The sequence below is a fragment of the Delphinapterus leucas genome, chromosome 20, assembly GCF_059928025.1.
Source record: "Delphinapterus leucas isolate spDelLeu-1000000601 "Yukka" chromosome 20, BTC_Dleu_Yukka2, whole genome shotgun sequence".
In the NCBI taxonomy this organism is placed as follows: domain Eukaryota; kingdom Metazoa; phylum Chordata; class Mammalia; order Artiodactyla; family Monodontidae; genus Delphinapterus; species Delphinapterus leucas.
Window position 1 is genome coordinate 16130284 of NC_143148.1, and position 20593 is coordinate 16150876.

At 58.5% G+C, this 20593-nt stretch overlaps 1 protein-coding gene across 2 annotated transcripts; it reads right to left on the minus strand.

Annotated features, from left to right (window-relative positions):
* Positions 1-2: 2 nt before the first annotated feature.
* On the minus strand, positions 3-20273 carry KMT2B (lysine methyltransferase 2B). Of its 2 annotated transcripts, XM_089902220.1 has the most exons (38): positions 19890-20273; positions 18658-18730; positions 18226-18420; positions 16403-18081; positions 16055-16168; positions 15810-15960; positions 15247-15526; positions 15030-15085; positions 14521-14799; positions 14127-14221; positions 13748-13846; positions 13493-13606; positions 13225-13371; positions 13030-13125; positions 12441-12558; positions 11830-11943; positions 11473-11657; positions 11309-11398; positions 11119-11223; positions 10912-10985; positions 10193-10308; positions 10006-10097; positions 9788-9925; positions 8893-9051; positions 8528-8648; positions 8372-8450; positions 8110-8270; positions 6803-7030; positions 5423-6719; positions 5249-5338; positions 5062-5171; positions 1955-2092; positions 1796-1870; positions 1514-1691; positions 1103-1210; positions 902-985; positions 654-783; positions 3-563 (listed from the first exon to the last, which is right to left on the minus strand). In XM_089902220.1, the coding sequence occupies exons 1-38, from the start codon at positions 20256-20258 to the stop codon at positions 288-290; spliced, it is 8013 nt and encodes a 2670-aa protein (XP_089758346.1). In that variant the 5' UTR covers positions 20259-20273; the 3' UTR covers positions 3-287. The 2 variants fall into 2 exon arrangements, with proteins under 2 accessions (XP_089758346.1, XP_022441930.1); XM_022586222.2 differs by having other exon boundaries at positions 16403-18420.
* Between the last annotated feature and the right edge of the window lie 320 nt (positions 20274-20593).

Here is a 20593-nt window from a genome sequence, read left to right on the forward strand (position 1 = left end):
TCTCCAAACATTGACAGACTTTATTGTGGGGGGTTCCCACCTGGGATCCCACCCTCTTAAATAAAAAAGTGCATAGAAAAGAAGGGATTTAGAAACTTTTGTACAATATCTACATCCTGGGCCCCCAGGGAAAGAAGGGGGCGATTGCTGGGTGGGCTGGAGGGGTGGAGGCAGGGCCCTTGCCACCTGCATGCCCACATCCACCCTGAACATGAGGGTGGGGTGAGATGCTCTGGGAGGGACGAGGGGCAAGATGGCAGCGGGGGGCGTGGCAGGCAGCCACAGCTTCAGTTAAGGAACCGACGGCAGCGCTTGGCGCCACAGTTGCAGGGCAGCTTGTTGCTGGCATCCTCAATGGGGAACTTGTAGTCATAGGTGAGCTCCTCGCCACGCAGGATGCGGCGCAGGGCGAAGATGACGATGTGCTTCTGGCCCTCCACGTGGATGACTCGAGAGAAGCAATTGGGCTCACACGAGTGGTTGATGAAGCGGGCGGCATTGCCATGCATGGTGGCATCCACCACGTCGAAGTCATCCATGCGGAACATGTAGCACCCAATGCCCTACAGGGATAGGGTGGGGCAGTCAGGGGCTCTGTTCCCGTGGACCACACTGTTTCACCCGTCTCATTCCCATGGCCTGGCAGAGCCTACCTTCCCATCATAGAACTTCTCCCGCTTGTCAGTCAGCACAGAGCGAATGACAATACCAGAGTACTCAATGACCATCTCGCCAGCATCGATGTTGCGTTTACAGAACAGGCCCCGCCCGTGGATGGCAGATCTGCAGGGTTGCATGGGCAAGGGGGAGGTCAGGGGGCAGGGGGACAGAACCAAGGTAGTCCCACACTAGGGCACCTGTCCATCCACCCAAGGGGCATCCTCCCCCCAACCCCACTGACCTGTAGACACCCACAGCCTCTTTGGATGTCTTCTTGAGGTGGCGAAAGCGCATGGCCATGGGCAGCTCCAGACTGGTGGCGCGTCTGGTGGGGGACGGCAGCGTCACACAGGTTGGTACCCAGGAATGACCTCTCTTGCCCCGATCACCCTCTTTTGGACCTTTCCAGACCATCCCCAGTACCCTGGCCTGCCCTCCATACCTGGTTGACCTGAGCTGCACCTCATCCTCTTCCTCGTCACAGGTGGCTCCCTCAGGGAGCACCCGGTGCTGGGAGGCCAGGAAGTTGAACATGTCAAAGGTGCACTTCCTGCAGGTGAGAGGGAGAAAAGGAAGGAGGTTCATAGCCATTCTTTCAAGAAGATGCTACCCATATATTCTTTGGCCTGGGCCTGCTGCTGGTAGGGTAGGAGCAATACTGCTACTACTGAAGACACAGCAAACGGGGAACAGATGAGGTTCATTCTTCTGATGTGAACTCTAGGAATAACTTCTGGAGTGGCCTAGTATCTTCTCCTCAGACCTCAGTTTCTAATCTGTAAGACTTAATTCCCACCCTTGAGAACTCCTACAGGGCTACCCCGACTCAGGCATCACACCCCAGACCTCTCACCGGAGATAGACCTCAGCGCGGGCTGCCCCATGGGGATTCAGGGGTGGCTCCTCCTGGCCCTCTCCCTGCTGGTGGTAGCGGAATTTATAGTGCTGGCAGCGCTGAGCTCCGGGCAGTTGCTCTGCCAGGAAGATGACAGCATCGTGGTGGATGCCCAGGAGCCTTGCCCCACTCATTCCTGGGGAGAGTCAAAAGTGAGGACACATAAGTCATGCTGGAGGCCCATCCTGCCAACAGGGAGTCATCCCGGCCCCCAGCATCCCTGTGAAACCCCTCAGTTACCACTAAAGGAGAGATGTCTGAGCCGGGCATGCCCTCGGGCCTCTTGCACCTTCTCAATCAGAATTCTCCATGCCCCTGGGGAGAGGGCAGGGCCAGAGCTGTCAGAATGGTGTTCTACGGGACACCTTCCGTCCCTGTCAATGCTACTCCCAAACTCACCCTCCAAGCTCTCGGCCTCCACGCTGAACCCATCCTCACTGCTGATCTCGAAACGCAGGTGTGGGCCAGCCCGTTTAGGGGCCTGGTTCTCTTTGTCCTCTGGGGATGGAGGCTCTTCCTCAGAGCTTGAAGCCTCACCTGGTCCCAAGGAGCAGATCAGAGTTGGTGACGATCACCCCTCCTGGACTCAAAAGCCCCTGGTTCCCCTCTGCCCTTCCTTCCTCCCCGTGTATAAGCACAGTTGCTGGGTCTGAGGGTCTTCCTCCTGCAATATTTGCCCAGTGAACCCTATAGAATGGACATTATTTTTTCTAAAGGGCCTACAGTCTCTTTACTGCAGGACATGCTTATGGCTCACTCAAACTCAGTCTACCGTAAATGCCAATCTATTCCTCATTTCTCTGCATCTCACACAAAATTTAAAATACTGGAGAACTACCATATTTTGCACATGTATTTTTCTTATGTGTACCACATTGCTGTAAAGATTACCAATATATTATTATAAAGGCCCATACTCACAGAATCAAGTATATGTACACTATGATGGATTTCTCAGGGGCTAAAAATGTTAAAGCTAGAACAGACAGGACTAGCTGACACAGGTGAGGTGGATGTGAGAGAAAAGGGGGGGGGGGTCAAGGACAATTCTTGAGGTGTGGAGCCTGAACAACTGGAAGGATAAAATGGTCACTGAGTGAGATGGTGAAGGTGAGGGAGAAACGAGTTTGGGGTCAAGGTCAAGAACTCAGTTTGGAACATGTTGAGCCTGAGATTCCTCTTAGAAAACCTCCCCTTTCAACTTGCTTGTGGAGATGGCGAACAGGCAGCAGGATATAAGAGCCTGGCTAGTGATTTGGGGGCTATCAGAATTAGAGACGGGGTTTAGAGTCAGGAAGTTAGACAAGAGCACTCGGGAGTGAGTGGAGATTAGAGAAGTCAAGGCCAGAGCCCTGGGACACACCAAAGCTGACAGGCTGGGGCACTGAGGAGGCATAGCCAGAGGTGAGGAGAGGGCTGGGGTGCTGGAAGCCAGGAAAGGAAGTGCTTCAAGGAGGGAGGGATCAGCACACCAAATGCTGCTACTGGCTCAAGCAGGATGTGGACTGAGGCCTGACCATTGTACCTGGGTTGAGTGGGGTGGGGGGCATACGTTTGAGTGGAGCATACTTTAGGAGGGGCAGGAGTCACATGGCCACACTTTCTCCCCACAGAACTGCTCTGGGCCAACCTGCCTATATGCCCTTCCAGCCCTAAGCAAGACTCTAAACCTAACTCTCGCTGTGTGTCCCACATCATCCTTGGGCCTCGCAATGCCCTAGGGTCCACCTCTGACTTCTGCCACCTTTCCCCATCCTCACTTCCATTCTGTTCCCTGAGCACAACCACAGAGGCCTCGCCTGGGCACACTCTCACTTTCTTCTTTCTCATGGTGCTCATCCTAAGCTAGAATGCGCTTGTTAATTATGCATCTGTTTCCTCTAGCAAAACGTGGTCTGGTCCCTATGGGCAGGGACCTGTCTGTCATGGTCACTGCCATATCCTCATGCCATCTCCGACCCCTGTAAGTAGCCTTTCAGTAAAACAGTCTCAGTCTACTTCATTCCACTTCCATACTCAGCAGCTTAGCTCTACATAATGAGAAAATCCACACATCAGGACAGGACTTGGGGCCACAAGGAATTCCGAGCCTCAGTCTGCTCAATTATCAGCTTACTTGGCTATAGCCTACTCCCTCTCCCACTGCCCTCCATGACCAACAGAGCACTGCCCTTCCAGCTTCACTGAGTCCATCAGCCAGAACTGCTCCACGTGCCCCCATCCTGCATACTGATGTCTCGTATCTCTGCAAGTACAGGCATAACTCGGAGATACTGCAGGTTCAATTCCAGACCACGGCAACAGAGCGAATATTGCAATAAAGTGAGTCGCACAAATCTTTTAGTTTCCCAGTGCATATACAAGTTACATTTATACTATACTGTAGTCTAGTAAGTGTGCAACAGCATTATGTCTAAAAAAACAATGTACATACCTTAATTAAAAAATACTTTATTGCTAAAAAAATGCTAAACATCGTGAGCCTTCAGGGAGTTGTAATCTTTTTGCGAGAGTAACAGCAAAGATCACTGATCACAGATCACCGTAACAAATAACGAAACAGTTTGAAGTATTAAGAAAATTACCAAAGTGTGACACAGAGACACAAAGTGAGCAAATACTGCTGGAAACATGACGCTGATAGACTTGCTCCATGCAGGGTTTCCAAAAACCTTCAATTTGTAAAAAACGTGACAAAGCAAAGGGCAATAAAACGGGGTATGCCTGTACACCTTCCTCATGTCCTTCCCTCCATCTCAGGGGTCTCTTATGCAAACCTGACCACTATGTCTCTTCCCACCTCCTTTTCCATCCACGAGTCCCCTTCACCCTCATCCTTGCTTTTGCTGTCACAGCCCTCACACCAAACCCCTTTGAGCTGCTCCCCCCAACCCCCAACCCCCACCCCAGACTCTTAACTGAGCTTTTTGGCAAGGTGCCTGGCTGCTGTTCTGGCTTCCTCGGCAAACACTGTCTTCGGTTCTGGACTCTGACACAACATCCTCCCTACCCTGTGCCATCTGCCCAGACAGTACACCAACCCTAGGCCCCACATGCCTGGTGTTCTCTGTGGCAGTTGGGACTGCTGACCACTCCCTTCCCTGAGCCTCTGGGACACCACCCTCCTCTGATCTCCTTTCCACTGTTCTTGTCTTTCCTCTGGGTCCTAGGTGGGCTCCATCCTCTGTGGATGATCCCCAAAACTTCATCTCTGGCTTTACTAGGTACCTAACCTCTGACCCTGGTGCACTAGCTCCTGAAGCCCTTCCTTGGGCTCTTGGGCACACTGAACAGGCATGTGTCTGTTTCTGACACAGGCCATAAGCTCCCAAGGGTGTCTCTGTAACTCTAACACCCAGCCTCAGGCTCGTACCCAGGTAGGTGTGCAATGTGCAACACCCAGTGCGTTGTGTGTGTTTTTAAGTGGACCAATTCTGTATCTGTGAGTTACTCAGCTGAGGCAAGCACCAGGAAGGACGCAGTGAGAGGGAAAGGCTGGCCCCTACCTGAGTAGTGGTGCCACTGGGACTCAAGCAGCAGGTCAGAGGGACCATCGGGGGCCCGGGGAGGACCACCTTCTGGAAGTGGCAGCAGAGGGGACCGGTCCTGGAGGGGCCTGTGAGGAGAGACCTGTCAGAAGGACGGAGCGGCAGAGGTTCCAGAGCCTCCAGGGAAAGGAGGCTGGCCACTCACCTCGGGCTCTCCCCCCAGGTGGGCTCCCCAGGTTCATCCAGGTCGAGAACTCCGCGCACAGTGGGCGTTTTCATCCTCACTCGGCTAAACCTGGTGCGGGGTGGACTGTGAGAAGGCTGAGCTGCCTTCTCCTGCCCACCCTTCTCCCACCCGCAGCCTGGCACGCTCACTCACCCGCTGCCACAAAGCCCTGGACCCTGCTGGGGGTCCTCCGAGGACTCTCCATCTTCCTCCAGCCGGGGAGTTTTGCTTGGGGGAGGTGCTGGTGGGGAACGGCCAGAGAAGGTGGACACCCTTTTGACGCGGATGGCCTGGCGGGGTGGGCTGGGGGGCCCACTGCTCAACACCAGCGTCAGTGGAGGGGGGGGTGGGGGAGGGGCAGGGCGGACCACCCCTACTACTGGCAACACACCCAGCAGGGGTCCTGGGGGCAGAGTCCAGGAAGCAGGGGCCGTGGGGGGGATGGGAGGGGGCAGAGGTGGTTGCTTCACTGGGGGTGAGACAGGTTCACCCTCCCCTGCCATCTTTACGAACACTTGCCCCAGCTTGTTGACCAGGATGATCTTGGATGTGGCAGGTTTGGGGGGCTCGGGGGCAGGGCCCAGGCTCAATACCCGGACCCCTGGGGCCCCAGGGAGCCAGGCAAACGTCCGGGTGGGGTCAGCTGGGCTAGGGGGCAGGCCCTGAGGGGGCTGGCTGCCATTGGCCAAGGGAGGTGCTGGGGGGAGTGGCTCCTCTCTAGGCCCAGCGCCCCCCTCCCCAGGCCCCCCTAAGTTCTTCAACACAAAATCCACAATTTCTGACGGCAAGTCCTCGGGAGGTCGAGCCCTGTCCCCTGCAGCCCCGATGACCCCAGCCCGGCCTGCTCCTGGCCCTGAAGGTGGAGTCCCCTGGCCCCGAGGCTGCTGGACTGCCTCGGCCTCACTGTCGGTGCCATCATCCACTCCGTCCAGCTGTTCAATGCGGGGGGCTCCAGGGAGGGCTCCAGGGGCCAGGGCAGGGCCAGACACCACAGTCACAGGGAAGTGGACGTAGCGGGGGGTGGGGCTGGCCTCCTCCTCCGAGCTGTCCCCTGGGCCCCCGTGGCTGCTCCCCACTGCCCCTGCAGCCACAATCTCTTCCTGGAAGGGCTCAGTCCCCAGCAGGCTGGCCGCAAAGTCCAGGTCAGCAGCACTCAGTCCTGACACCACCTCCATGTCCTCAAAGTCTGGGCCCAGGTCTTCAGGGGGTGGTGGAGGAGATGGGGCCCGGCCAGGGGGAGCCAGCTCCCCTGAGGTAGGTGTGAGGGCTCTAACGACTGAGGTAGGAGGGGGCACCCTGAGCTGAGGAGAGGTTCTGAGAGGGGGAGAGGCCCGCCGTGATGGTGGCAGCCTGGAAGCCAGGGGGCTGGGACGACGGGAGCGTCTTGGGGGAGCTGGGAAGTCCGGGTCTCCCACCGTAGGGATGTGGTGGGTCAGAGAAGATGGGCTTCCTATAGGGAGAAGGGTCAGTGTCAGCCAGGAGCTCCTGCCTCACCCTGCCCCACCCCTCTCCCAGACACTCCCAGGTACTCACCAGGGGAGGGCAGGGGTCCAAAGGAGACACCCCCCAAGGGCCTCCGGGATGGTGAGTAGTTGGGCACTTTGATTCGAGCCCCCGAGAAGGAGCGGGGGGCTGGAGGTGGGGCGCTGCTTGGATCCGGCCGAAGTGGGGGGTCCTGGTTCTCAACAGGTGAGTGGTGCTCAGGAGCTCTAGGGATAAGGGCACCTGTATCTGGTGGGGGGTCCACATGATCTGGGGGCTCTAAAGAGGCAAAAGAATGGCATCATGGGTGGCAGGGGCTCTTTGTGAAAGCCTCCCCTCACATAACCTTTGTTCTTCTGAACCAACTGCACCTTCTCTGCCTGGCCCCTGAGCTGGGGACAAGGTGCATGGGTTCCCAGTCATCACCCAGGTCCCAAACCCCTCTGTGGCTTCTGCAAAACCTCCATACACACCTGGGTCAGAGTTCCTTTGTGACCCCTCCTCACCCATCCTTTGCTATCTCCCCACTTCCTGGCTGCCTACTGCTCTCTGATTCAGGCCCCACACAGGGCACTGCCCTCTCTCCAGCACGGCCAGTCCTACCCGCTCTGCACATCCCTGCCACATCAAATGCATCCACCCCGTCCTGGTGCTTGCAGCTCCCCATTACCTGGCTCCACCCAATCTGTGCAAGCTGATCTCTGCTGCCTCCTCCCAACACTTCCTTGTTTCCAGCCAGGATGGCTGTACCCTCCTCCCCTCTCTACCCTGTGTCATGCTCCAACCCAGAACAAACACGTCACCCACAAGCGCAATCCAAATCCCCTCCTCCTCCCATTCGGCCCACAAGGACCTCTCCCTCTACCTATCTCCAAGCCCATTCTTTGCTTTGTGCCATCCAGCACTCAGCTACATCCCTCAGTGCTAGCACAGATTGGAAGGTGCCAGTTTGGGAGATGAGCAGATTTAGGTTTGAATCCTGGCTCTACCACTAGGTCACTGTGGAGAGCTACTGCCCTCTTTGAGCTGTACAGAGGAGCTTATACCTTTCTCAAAGGGCTGCGGGGAGCATTACATGAGCACGCAGCCCCAAGTCAGGTGGCCATAAATGCTCCTTGCATTTGTGCACAAGCAGGTAGCATGGCACTCTCCCCTCAGCGTCCTGGGAGACGCTGAGCACAGCCCCCGCACACTATGCGCAGCCATTAAGTCATCTCAAACTACTGCCATTACAACAAGTGGCACAACAGCAAGCATCCTGGGGTTTCCTTAGGGCACAAGGAGAGTCAGGGTTGGTGGGTAACTGTTTGGGGAGGGCAGCACTCAGGGAAGAAAATGAAGGAGTTCCAAGGCTGTACCTGAGGAAGGGGCGGGGCTGTGCACAATGGTCTGGTTCTCCTCTGCCGCCTCCAGGTGAACCGGCTCTTCCCTCGGCCCCCATGGCCGATACTCCAGAATTCGACACCGATACCAGCAGCGCCGCCGAGCATCTACTGTGCTCCAGTACAGACGGGAGCACCTGACGGGTGGGCGTGTGGGACAAGAGGGTCAGGACAACTTAGGAAACAAGATCCAGTCCTGGAGACCTCCAGCCCCACCAATGTCCCTTGGGCTGCTCACTGGTAGCCAATGGGGAAGAGCCGTCCCTCGCAGTCTGAGAGGTCAGAGAGAGTGCCCAAGGAGTCGATTCGGATGGAGCCTATGGTGCAGAGGAGAGGTCAGGAGGGTGGGCCCAGGCAGGGTCAGGAAGACCAGGGTAGAGAGCAAGCTGCTTACCAATGAGCACATTGATGGCATCAGGTTCAAGCCCCGTCAAGAACTTTCGCTTGAAGTTGATACCCTCAAAGTCCACATAGACTCGGCGGAGAACATCAAAACCGTCAGGGGTCACGATCTCCTGGGAGGGGAGTGGCAAATGGGGTTGCTGGATTGGTGGCAGGTGAGGGGGATGTGAGGGAAGGCTCTGGAGGCAGAGACTGGTCAGTCAGGGGCTTGACTAAAGGACTGGGGGCAGGGGGTAAGGGAACAAGGAAGAGACACTGAGAGGCAGCTGGGGCCAGGCCTGAGGGGCTACGGAGCTCCCTGAGTGGAAGAGGAAGAGAGTGTAGTGGGGAGCTGTCTCCCCCAGGGTGCGGGCCCACCTTGCCATCCAGCAGGTCTGTGTGTTTCTGGCAGAAAACTTTCTTGTCATCCTGGAAGATGCAGTAGCTGGCCCGGGCACACATGAAGTGGAAGTTGCTGAGGCAGGAGGAAAGGCAGCAGCCCACCGTGGCTCCAGGCTTCAGGCAGAGCTCACAGCGCTGTGGGGGGAAGGCGCTGCTAAAGGGGGAAGCCAGTGACCTGAGCTAGGGTCTGACACTCAGCATCGTTGTCCTTGAGACTCTGCTTGGGCCCCTGCCTAGCCCAGCACCTCACCAAGCAAAGGCACTCACCAAACATTACCTCTCCCCTAGCTGCATCCAGGGCCAGGTACACATCAAGACCATTTCAGACTGTTTGATACAGAATTGCAACAGAAAGAAAAATAACAAGAGCTAAGGCTGAGAGTGGCATTTACCTTACCATCTTCCTCATGCTGTTCTAGCATGGAACCTGTATTATTTCATTTAATCTTCACGTCTGCCCTCCGTAGTACGTCTCTCTATCATCTTTCTGAGGGTGAGCTGGAGACGTTCTACAGTACCTGACTCAGGTTCGAAACTGGTAAGGGGGATTCTAACTCAGGCTACACCTCACCTCATAGGGATGTAATAAGAGCTAAATGCCACACTGTATGGAAAGCATCCAGCACAGGTTTAATCAACAAGATTCAACAGACTAACTTTTAGTCTCCCAGGCTTCAGGCCCATATTATGGCCAGAGAGCACAAACAGGAAAAGAGCTGCTGTCACTGCAGCACCACAGTGCTGGGACAACCAAGAAAGGTACCTAGGACCAGCAGTGGAAGGACAAGCTGTGGCAGAGACTAAACAAGAGCTGTCTCCGAGTGGAGGAGAGCCCCGAGGACTGCCCACCTCTCCAGGCCCGTGCCCTCACCATCTGCCTCCCTCGAGCCACAGCAGCGTGCACGTTCTTCAGGGAGCCGTCATTTTCTTCGAACACTTCGGCTGACCAGATGGCACAGTTGACGTGTGTCCACTCATTCTGCCCGATGTACAGAAGCCGCCCTGCCTCCTGGGGACAGAGGAGGGTGGCAGGAGGGGAGGACCCAGAGACCAGATCCCACAGCCTGGGCTTCATGCAGTAGCCCTCACCTTAGAGTCTGCATCCCCATATTTGAGGCACAGCGCACACTGACGGGGGTCCTCCAGGTGTGAGAAAGCAGCTGAATCCTTGCCTTGGAAAGCTGGAAGGGGTGCGGGAAGGAAGGTCCAAGAATGAGGACCTGGAGCCTGGCCCACCAACCAGGGGATCTGGCTTCCAGCCCCAATTTCCCAGTACCTGTTGAGGGATCCCCTGGAGGCTGCCCTGATTCTGGGGTCTCTGGTTCCTGCTGCCTCCACTGAGCGTAGACATGGTCCAGGGAAGGGGGCAACACGGCATTGGGGAGGACTCCGCTGTGGACAGGCAGGGTCAGCCTCTGACACGTCTCTTAACAGGGGGTGGGGGATGCACTGGGGCCCACCCACAGTATCAGCCTGAACATGCCATGACACCCTCTGTCCTCTCTCTACATGGAATTTCTCTCAGGCTCCCAAACAAGCCAGGCCCTCTCATGCCACCTTTGGCCCACGAAACACTGCTCCTCATGCCCGGAATACTTTTCCTCCACTTCTCAGCTTGGATGTCATCTCTCCGGAAAGCCTCAGGCCCTAGGCTCCTAGGCAGGCGCCTCCTCTGGGCTCCCACAGCCCCTGGGTCTCCCCATCAGTGCCCTGACTGTCTGGGTCATCAGTGCCTGCCCAACCTCCCAAACATGGCTCGCCCACTGCTGTCCCCAACACTGCCTTGCATAAAGTAGAACCGAAGTACGAGTTAACTACACAATCTGAGTCTCTGCTCGTCTAGAACCACTGGGGACTTTCATGCTGGTTCCACCACCCTCCAGACCCTAACCCTGTTCCTCGTCTATTCTCAGTCCAGCTTGACCCTGGATTCCTAGGTGCCCTTGCCTTTGCCCTCACTCCCTGGTTCCCCTCCTGCTACCCAGCCTCGCTCACTTGGGCAGCCGGGTACTCCGTCGCCAGTACTTGGGGTCGTGGGCGTCGAACCAGCCGAACGCAGACTCTAGCAGCTGGGGAGCAGGTTAACAGGATGAGAAGAACTGGCTTCCTCAGGAGAGCTGGCGGGGGCAGGGTCTAAAGGACCCACTCTCTCCTCCCCACTACCATACTAGCTACCCTCCAGGCATCCCCCAAAGAGCTCACCTTCAGTAGGAGCCCCTTCGTCTGGCCTCCAGCCCGGCGCTCCGGCGTCTCTCCTTCTTCCGAGTGCCTCATCAGGATGCCCACCACATCCTCCATGAAGCTGTGCTGTAAGGGGGTTTGTCAGGACTCGAGCCTCGACCCCAATCCTCTCCTCCTGGCACCCACCTGTTCCTCTCAGTGTCCCACTCACCACTGACTTGTAGTGGCCATCCTCAAAGCGCTGGCTCACAGTGTGCAGATCACAGGGCCCTGGGTGCAGCTGCTTTCCATCCTGCCCACACTGCAAAGAGGGGGAGTCAGCAGGGCTCGTGCTGGGCCTAGGCCCACCCCGTCCTGCCACCTGGGCCCCCAGACCTGGGTGCACAGCAGCAGTGGGCCTGCCACCTTGGAGCTCAGCAGGCCCTGGAGCACCTGGCGCAGGCCCCCCTGCAGGGCCCCACTCAGGGCCTCTCGCCAGCGGGGGTGCGTGGCCCCAGCACATGGCCCACAGGTGTACAGCACCGAGTCTGGCAGCCCCGAAAGGATCTCATAGTCTTCATCTAGAACAGCCAGGGCAGGAAAGGAAAAAATGGTTTAGGGAGATGTGAGGGCTTTCAGCAGCCCCCAGATCACCAAGAACATTCAGCCCTGTCCCCTGAGGGCCTGCGGTGAAGGGTAGAACAGGGATCCCCAAAGGACTGAGGCCACCCCCCAGGTAATCCACCCACTCACCTGAGAGCCCCTCACACTTCGCGTGCACCCAGTGGTCACACTGGGCGCACTGCATCATCTTGCTCTCGTAGTCGTTGTCTTCATAGCAGCGCGTGCAGATCGGGCAGTAGTTTCCTGGAGCGAGAGAGAAGAAGAGACAAGTCAGAGGGGGCTGGTGCCACTGGCTGCCCCTCAGAGCCCCTGTCCAGAGGCCAGCCATCCCTTGACTGCTGCAGGAGCTGCCTCTATCATGCCCCACTTGGGTCCCTACCATTCCCCAAAAGCTGGCTAAGGATAAGGCTGTTTTTCTAACTCTGCAGCCCCAAGGCCTCACAAAGTAAAGAGCTTTGCCAAACATGCTGCCTGAGTAAATGAGGAAGCCCAGGTCTTCAAAGAGCTCAGTGGAGACTTGAGGTTCCAGGAGGCATCTCAGGGACCACCACAAGGGTGGGCTCCACGCCCTCCACTCCCATTGCCCTCAGTGGGAGAGTACTCTGAGTGGAAGGAAAGGCTCCATAGTTAGAAGAGAGTAGAAAGCCACTAGAGAAGAGTATCTGTTCCAACTGCTTGTCTAGGAACCTGGCCCACTCCCCGGTGGCCCCCGGGGCCCCGGTCCCCTGCCAGGTCCCCACCTTTCTCATAGAGCTGGGTGCACCTGGGGCAGAGGCTGTAATCTCCCGACCACTCGACGTCCCAGTTCTTGCCTGGAGTCGCCCCACAGCTCTTACAGCGCACGCAGGCTGAGCAGATCTGGGAGGGCAGGGCGACATTAGGGGGAAAGCCAGACACCGGGCTGGAGCAGTGCGAAGCGGGGATGGGCAAAGAGGAGGCAGGAGACAGATGAGGAAGGATGGGTAAGAGGAGAAAAGGTGTGCAGGACAGGTGAAGAGGAGGAGGAAGGGAGAAGGAAAGAAGCAGGGCAGGAGAGAAATGAAGTGGGGAGATCGGTAGAGTGAGACGGAAGAGATTAGGCTAGAGCAGGAGGGGGCTGTGAGCTGGGGGCCATGGAATGCATGAGCCCATAAAACCATTACATACAAATTCTGCACATAAATCTTGTCTACGTGAAATTCTTGAAGAGGACGTGTAATGTTTATCAAACTCTCAGAAGGACCTCCACCCTTCCCCTCCTCCTGAGAACCCTGGCCTAGAGCAAGTCTGGGGGTGGTGTGCGGCATTAATCAGAACTCCAAAGTAAGGGATGGGGGCCTCATCTCTCACCCAGTGGCGCCGTTTGCGTGTGGCCCGGGTTGGGTAGCTGGGCCCCAGGCAGGCTGGGTGGTAAGCATGGCGGCAGCGCTCGCACTCCAGGAGGTGCTGTTGGATGTTGAAGAAAGACAGCAATGGCAGAACCTACTGGCACAGGGATACCCCTTCTCTTTCATGCCTCCACTGCCATGGCCCTCGTGCCCAAACCTTGGATCCCCGGCCTTTGCGCCCACAGACATGGCAGAACTTGCAGCGGCGGCAGCACCAAGCGTCATGATGTTGGGGCAGGGGCCGCTCAGCCTCCTCCAGGCAGAATGGGTGGAAAGGGTCACAGCAGACTTGGCAGAACACCAGCTGGGGTGGGGAGACGGAACGACAGGCAGAGTGTGAGGCCAGAAGGCTAGGGAACGTGACCCTGTGGAGAGGGCCCAAGAAACCAGACTTGGGGGGCTGTGAAAAGAGGCAGGGGTCCAACCTCATGCAGGCCTTTGCTGGCACACAGCAAGCACACCATCGGTGGTCCCCCTGGCACGGAGGTGAGTACGCTCAGGCCGCCCATCAGCCACACGTTCTCCAGATCACAATCCTCCTGAGGGAAGAGAAGACAAGGGGTCAGAGAGCAGCCAGGAACACAAGCCAGATCCAACCTTAAAGCCCTGGTTTCTCACTCATATTTAACAAGTTTCTTCCCACCGCAGTCCCCACCACCCTCCCCTGCTCCATGCCATACCTTAAAATCAACACGAACCCGGTGCACGCCATCAGGGGACTTTTGTTTTCCAGTCCAGCCATTGGGAAAAGAGACAAAAGGGCCAGGGGCCAAAGCATCCTAGGGAAGATGGTGGTGCTCAGAGTGCTGCCAGCCCCACCCTTTACCAACTTTTCTCCTCACCGCCCTCTCCTCCAGCCTTCCCAACCCTGCCTTTTGCCCAGATCCTACTTGGCCTTCCAGAAGGATAGGCCTGCTTCACCCGCTCAGAACCTGTCCTCTGGCGTGGACACACCACGGCACTCAGGTGAGCCTGTTACCCTGACTTGCCAGGAAGCTCCTTGGGATGGAGCCATGCCTTCCACAGGACTCGGGGTTCTTGGTGTGGGGCTATGCTGACCTTGTCCAGGCGCCTTCGGGCCTTGAGCTGCAACACAGGCTGCAGGGTGGGTTTGCGGGGCCGACTCTGCTCCTCTGGTTCTGGTACTGGCAGCTCTAGGCAGGACACATGAGCGGTGAGGTTTCCCCCTCTTCTCTGCCCCATTCCCCCTCCTCTACAACCCCCAATTGTTACCTGGATCCCCAGGGCCTTCTTTAACTAGACAAGGTCCACTAGGATGACTTGGGCCTTGTTCAGCAGGCTACTGAAAACCTCCTGCACCCGTCCTCCCTGTCCACTAAAACCACCCCCCTTCTCTACACTGAGACCGACAAGCCCTGGGTCTGGGAGTCCTGACCCTTCCACACAAAAGACACAAGACTGACTGACAGAGGAAGCAACGAACAATTCGCACCATTCTCTCGGGGGGTCCGACGCCGAGGAGCAGGGGGACCCCCGGGCTCTGAGTCATCCGAGTCCTCGAAGATATCATAGGAGGGTCGCTGTTTGACGCAGCGCCGGGCTGACTTGCGCTGCAGTAGGAGGGAGTCCTGCTCCTCGGGCCCCGGGGGGGCCACCACCTCCTCCCGGGGCCCCCCAGCTCCCGCCCCCCGGCGTGGGCCTGGAGGACCAGGGGAGGCCTCAGGAGATTCATCGGAATCCCAGGGCAACAGCGTCTTCACTATCGTCCGGCCTGTGGGAACAGGGGACTTAGTAGGATCTGAGCTCAGCCAGGGACATGGGACACTGGGATGGAGAAAAGCCAGAAAAAAGTGGGGCAGAAGCGAACAAGCACACGATGGAAAAGAAAAGAAAGGTGGTGGACTGCAAAGGTATGGGGAGGAGAGCAAAGAAGACATGGTTTCCTCCGTACCACGAATCTCAGTAAGATTGTGTAAAGAAATGCTCCTCAAGCCTCGTTACCTTTTTTGGCCAGCCGTTCCATCTTCCGAGCCTCTATCTTGTCACACTTCCGGTATCTGGGGAGGGGAGCAGCACGTCACCAGGGTAGGGGACTGGTGGTCTGGGGGAAGAGAGGAAGCTCTCCACAAGGATGCCAATCCCACTGCTCTGCTGGGGCAGGAGGCCTGGGTAACTGACAACCACGGGTGGGAATGGAGGCTGCACCCCAGCTACTCACACACAGCACTGCTTCTTGGTGTTGGGGCCACCAAACTTGGGCTTGTCCAGGCAGTTGACACAGGACCCACAGTCCTGCACACGCAGGCAGCCCCGACAGTGTCCACACCGTGCCATCCGCATCTTCTTGCCATGATGGGAGGGCAGTGAGCGCCGGGGTGCATGTGCCAGGGTCCCTCCAGACCCCGCAGGCTCTGAGTCTCCCCCAGGCCCTGTTGGCTCCACCTTTCCCCGTCGGGACCGAGATGGGACGCTCTCAGTCTCAGATGCTGACGACGTATCTAGTGCAGCGGAGAGGCCGGGATGGAGCCACAAAGCCACCAGGAGTTCTACCTCATTTCCCTAACCTCCCCTAGATTCCATTCAACTGGCCTTCTGGTCCCCACTTTCCCACAGTGCTCCCATTCCAGGTGCTCCCAAATCTGCTTAAGACCTAGCACTCCAACCCACTTGCCACCTGGCCCCAAGCACCCGACTCAGCTGCCATTCTCCCAGGTTCTTGATGCCTTCACTTGCCCCCAAACTTGACACAGCTGTCAAATTTCCCAACATGCCCGCCCCTACCCTCCGTGGCGAGGTCCTGCCGATCCCGGAGAGGGAGAGCACTGAGGCGGGGGACGTCTTCGGGTACCATGGCCCGGGCCTGACCAAGGGCCACAGCAGCGTGACGGCAGACATGTTTGATGCGGGGGCCTTGCACAGGGGACTCGGGGCCCTGGGGGGAGGAGAAAGCAGGAACATATGTGGAGCACTGCCCCTTGTGGCCCCGCAACCAGCCTTCTTCAGAGGGCCTTCTTCCCACTCCATACCGACGGTCTCTCTCTCTTAGTTTCCATCGATTCATCTTCAGACCTGACAGAACCTCTGTCTGGGATCTGCTTGACAGCCCCCACGACCTCCTCCATCTGCCCTCCAGGGCTTGACTGGTGGGGGAATAAACAGGGTCAGAGGCTAGAGAGCGAGGAAAAATGGGGCCAGGAGACTAGCATTGGGAAGGGATGGGGCCAGGGAAGGAACACAGGAAGCTGGGGGACAGGGGAAGGACTGGCTCTGAAGGTTCCCTGCAATGCTGGAGGGTGTCTAGGGAGGGAACGAGGTTCAGGGGTTGCAGAGAATTGAGGCTGGGTGCAGGGGCATGGCCCAAGTACCACGCTCACCGGCATCAAAGATGCCACCTTCTGCTGCTGCTGCTGGTCGATCTTGATTAGCTGCACCTTGGCTCTCTTGAGGAGGCTGAACATTTTCTCCTCCACACCAGACAGTGGTAGGGAACCCAGGCCTGCAGTCCGGGCCTTTTCCAGTGGTGGCGGCTGCTGCGGTGGCGGCGGCTGCAGCTGTAACTGCGGCTGTAGTTGTGACTGCTGTGGTGGGAGCGCTGGAGGCAGCAGCTGGCTGTGCAAGGCCTGTACAGGCTGCTGCAGCTGAGCCTCAGGCTGCTGCCCACTGCTTGGAGCTGGAGCCCCAGGAGGCAGCACCTCGGCCTTAACAGGAGTGGCAACCACAGGGGCAAATCGAGGCAAGCTGAGGTGGTTCGTGCGGCCCACTGCCCGTGGCTCAGGCTCAGCTGGAGAGTCATCGGCAGGAGGTGGCTCTGGCTCAGGGGCTTCAGGGGCCCCAAGAGGAGGAGTAGTAAGCACCGATTCGTAGATCTTCAGGTGGGCTTCGCTTGGGGTAAACTGAGGGGCCCGAAGGAGCAGGGGCCTCCGGGACGGAGTGACGGGTGCAGGAAGCGGGGGTGGGGCTGGTGGAGGAGCAGGGGGAGGAGGGGGCAGTTCCCGGGTCAGTGAGGTCCAGCGAAATGTGGGTTCCCTTAGGATGGACCGTCTCTTCTCAGGGAGTGGGGCTGGGGTAGGTGGAGGAGTTGGGGCACGTGGTGGAGACGGGGCTGGCGCTGGTTCCTGGGGTGCGAGTGGCGAGGTGGCAACAGGAGGCCGTAGAGTAGGTGAGACCTCCACCTTTGAGGGTTTGGGCGGGTCTTCATCCATAAATCGCCGGGGCGTCTTGATGACACGGGAAGAGCGGGCACTCACCACGGGCATGATAAACTGTCGGATGTTCTTCAGAAAGGTGGTACTTTTGGGGGCCACAGTGGGGCTGTCTTCCAGAGGACCTCCTGTGGTGGTGCTGGGGACTGGAGTGGGAGGAGAGGTGCCCTCTGGCCCTGCCCGAGCAGCTTCCCGCTCTGCCCGCTGGCTGGGAGTCAGGGGAGGCCGGCCCCTCTTCCTGGAGCATGTAGCTGGGACCACGGGAGGAGGGGATTCTGCCTGCTCCTCTGGGGCAGGAGGCGGTGGAGGGGATGGTGGGGGCGGAGGAGACACTGGGGGTGGTGGAGGGCAAAGTGGGGATGGAGGAGATGTTGAGCAGGGTGGGAGGGAAGGAGGAGGTGGAGGGGCTGGAGGAGTCAGGGGTGGTGACGGCAGCTTCGCCTCTTCCTTTTCCTCAGCTGGCACCATCTCTTCCTCGGCTACAGCTCGCTCTTCCTTCTCTTCCTCCTCCTCGTCTTTGCCTTCTTTCTCCTCCTCTCCGTCCTCCTCCAGCTTCTGCTCCTTCCTCCAGCAGGGGCCCTCTCCCTGTCCAGACCCAACTCTTCCTTGAGTGGCATCCTGCCAGCTTTCTTCATGTTGATCTTGACCCTGACCTGATTCAAGTCCCAAGGACAATTGTCCCATCTTCACTTTTTTGGCCTTTGAAACAAACTTGATCACGAGGGGGAGCCCGCCTCGGCCTCGGCCCCTGCCTCCACGGCCTCCTCGCCCAGACTGTCCTCCACGCTTGGGGGTCCCAGGTCCTGGGCCGGGCCCCTCCTTGCACTTCCAGCTGCCAGTTCGGTGTTTTACTGGAACAACAGGAGGTGGGGGCTCAGGTTTGGGGATTGTCACAGCTGCTTCTGCCACCACTACTGCTTGTTGCTTCTTCCTGCAGGGGCCTGCTGACCGTCCTGGGGGCCGCCCCCGAGACCGACGGGGGGTGGAGGACTCACATGCCCGGCTCCGGGGGGCTGGGGGTGCCTGGGCCCGCCGGAGAAGTTCAGTCAGTGCCTGCACCATCCGTTCTGTGCCCTCCTCACCCCGTTTCCGGGCAGGAGTCTTTGGGGGGATAGGAGCCACATCTGCTAGGCGAGGAGGCGGAAGGGGGGTCGTCTTATGCTTGCGGCCCCGACCTCGGGGGGCTCGACCTAAAAGGAGAATAGGTGTGGGGAGATGGGTCAAGGTAGCCCTGCAGACTGAGGGACTCCAGGAGGGCAGGGACTAAGTCTTGTCTGTTTCCCCGACAGCCCAGCCTAGCTTGAGCTTTGAACACAGAACACACTTGGTAACTGATGAAGACTCTAGTTGAACAGGGAAGAGCTGACACGAAAAGCAAGAATAACATTCTTGTAAAGCTATAGAGGTAGAGTTTCCCCGTCACTCACCTCGCTGGGATCGGAGCGCAGAGCGCAGGGAACTGGGGGCCACATCTTCATCTGAATGAAAACCCTGAAACTCCTGATTTAGGGGACCAGGGGTGGAGGGGAGAAACAGCAGTCAGTGCCAAAGCCCTCGTTTCATGTGAGACTCAGGTTCCGAGGAATATCCCCAGCTTCCCCCTTAACATATCCCTATTTACAAAAGAACTAAAAAGACTAGAAAGTGAGGGGAAAAGAAAAGACGGTCTCCTCCTAGGGATGGAGGCAGAGGGTATATTGAACCTGCACCCCGTTCCAGACCACACCAGCACAGCCATCAGTGGTTCACTGGTTCAAAGGGAACAGAAGAGGGTCTCCTCAGATCAGGCAGTAGGCACTACCCTCAGATTCCCTCATTCTCCAACTGAGAAAAAAGTGGAACCTCTGCTTATACCCTCTCGGGCTGTAGTTTCTTCCTCAGTGAAAATGGGAATTGGGGCACCCAAGCAGGGTGTGTGTTTGTGTGTGTGTGTGTGTGTGTGTGTGTGTGTGTGTGTGTATCAAGCGGTTTATCATATTATAATCTGCCCTGAGTCCTCAGGTGGCTACAAACTGTCCTAAGTAATAAAACGCACACCTTCCTGCCTTTTCTGAGAGACTGGTGATAAATCCTGAATTGAACTCAGACCTGCTAGAGTGCCCAGTCACATCCTGCATTCCATTTCTCTTCAACCTGTGCCCCCAAGAGGAAGACCTCCACCATTTTACCCTCTCTCCACTTTAAGTCAGAAAAAGAATTGGGGCGCTGGTGAAATCAGGGATGTGCCGGAGGTTATGCGGCCAGGCGGGGCAGCCTGCAGGTAAGAGCCCAGAGAGCCCTAGCCTGGGTCCACTCGAGCCACGCTGCTGCTGTCAACCACCGGTTGGGCGTGCAGTCCCCACAGCCTCCTAGCCCAAACCTCTCCTGCCCTGGATTTGCCAACTACCAAGAAGAATCAGCCCAAGACACTTCAGCAGGACCTGCCTCGGGCCCAAGTGCCCAGCTGCAGCCCGGGCTTCTCTATCCACTTTCAGAGGCCTCTTCCTCCGACAGCTCCCGTGTAGCCTACCTCCTCCCATGCCTATTTCCAGGGCCCTTTCCCTCCTCAGGAGGCCTTGAGGACCACGCTTCCCCACGCCACCCCTCGGGGCCACCCAGACCCCTGGAAGCCCCCCACCTCCGCCCCGCCCGACGATGGGGACGCCTCCGACTGCCTCACCTCATCGTCGGACTCCCCGTCACTGCTCTCCTCCTCCAGCAGGCAGTCCCGGCTCGGGCCCCAGCCCCAGCCCCGGCCCCGGCCCCGGCCCCGACCCCGCTGAAGGCGCGGGCCGGCCCACAGGCGGCGGAGCCGGCGCAGGCCCCGGCGGAGCCCCAGCAAACGGAGCAGGGCCGTGTCCTCCCCGGGCTCGGCTCCGCCCGGCCCCGCCGCGCCGCCGCCGCGCCGCAGAGCTACCCGCACTCTTTCGGCCCCGCTGCCCCGTCCGCCGCGGCCCCCGCCCCCGCCAGAGCCCCGCGGCCGGCCCGGGAAGCGGCCCCGCGCGGAGCCAGGCCCGGGGCAACTGCCGCCGCCCGCCGCTGCCGCCATCTTGGCACCGTGAGAGGGGCCGGGGAGGCGGGGGGAGGGGCGGCCCGTAAGCAGGGCCGGGGGGGAGGGGAGCAGAGGAGGGGCGGGGCGGCGGCGGCTCACGACAACCACCAGCGCCGCCGCGGGGTCGCCGGGAGCCGGGGGCTGGGCCGGCCGCGCGCGGGGCACCACGGGAGCGGGAGTCCGAGGCCTGCCGGCCGTCACCCTTAGACCGCATCTGAAGAGCATAGACCCCCGCGTCGCGGCGGGAGAGGATGAGGCGCAGGGCCCTCTGGGAAATGTAGTTCGAGCGCCTCGCTCCTTCCTGGCGAGCTAGGGCCGCGAGAGCTGGGACT

Coding starts and splice junctions, on each gene's coding strand:
- KMT2B (XM_022586222.2), bottom strand. CDS start 20,258: ATGGCGGCAGCGGCGGGCGGCGGCAGTTGCCCCGGGCCTGGCTCCGCG. Junction 13,607..13,747: donor GGGTTCGTGTTGATTTTAAG/GTATGGCATGGA, acceptor CTCTTCCCTCAG/GAGGATTGTGATCTGGAGAA. Junction 8,649..8,892: donor CAGACCTGCTGGATGGCAAG/GTGGGCCCGCAC, acceptor CTCCCCTCCCAG/GAGATCGTGACCCCTGACGG.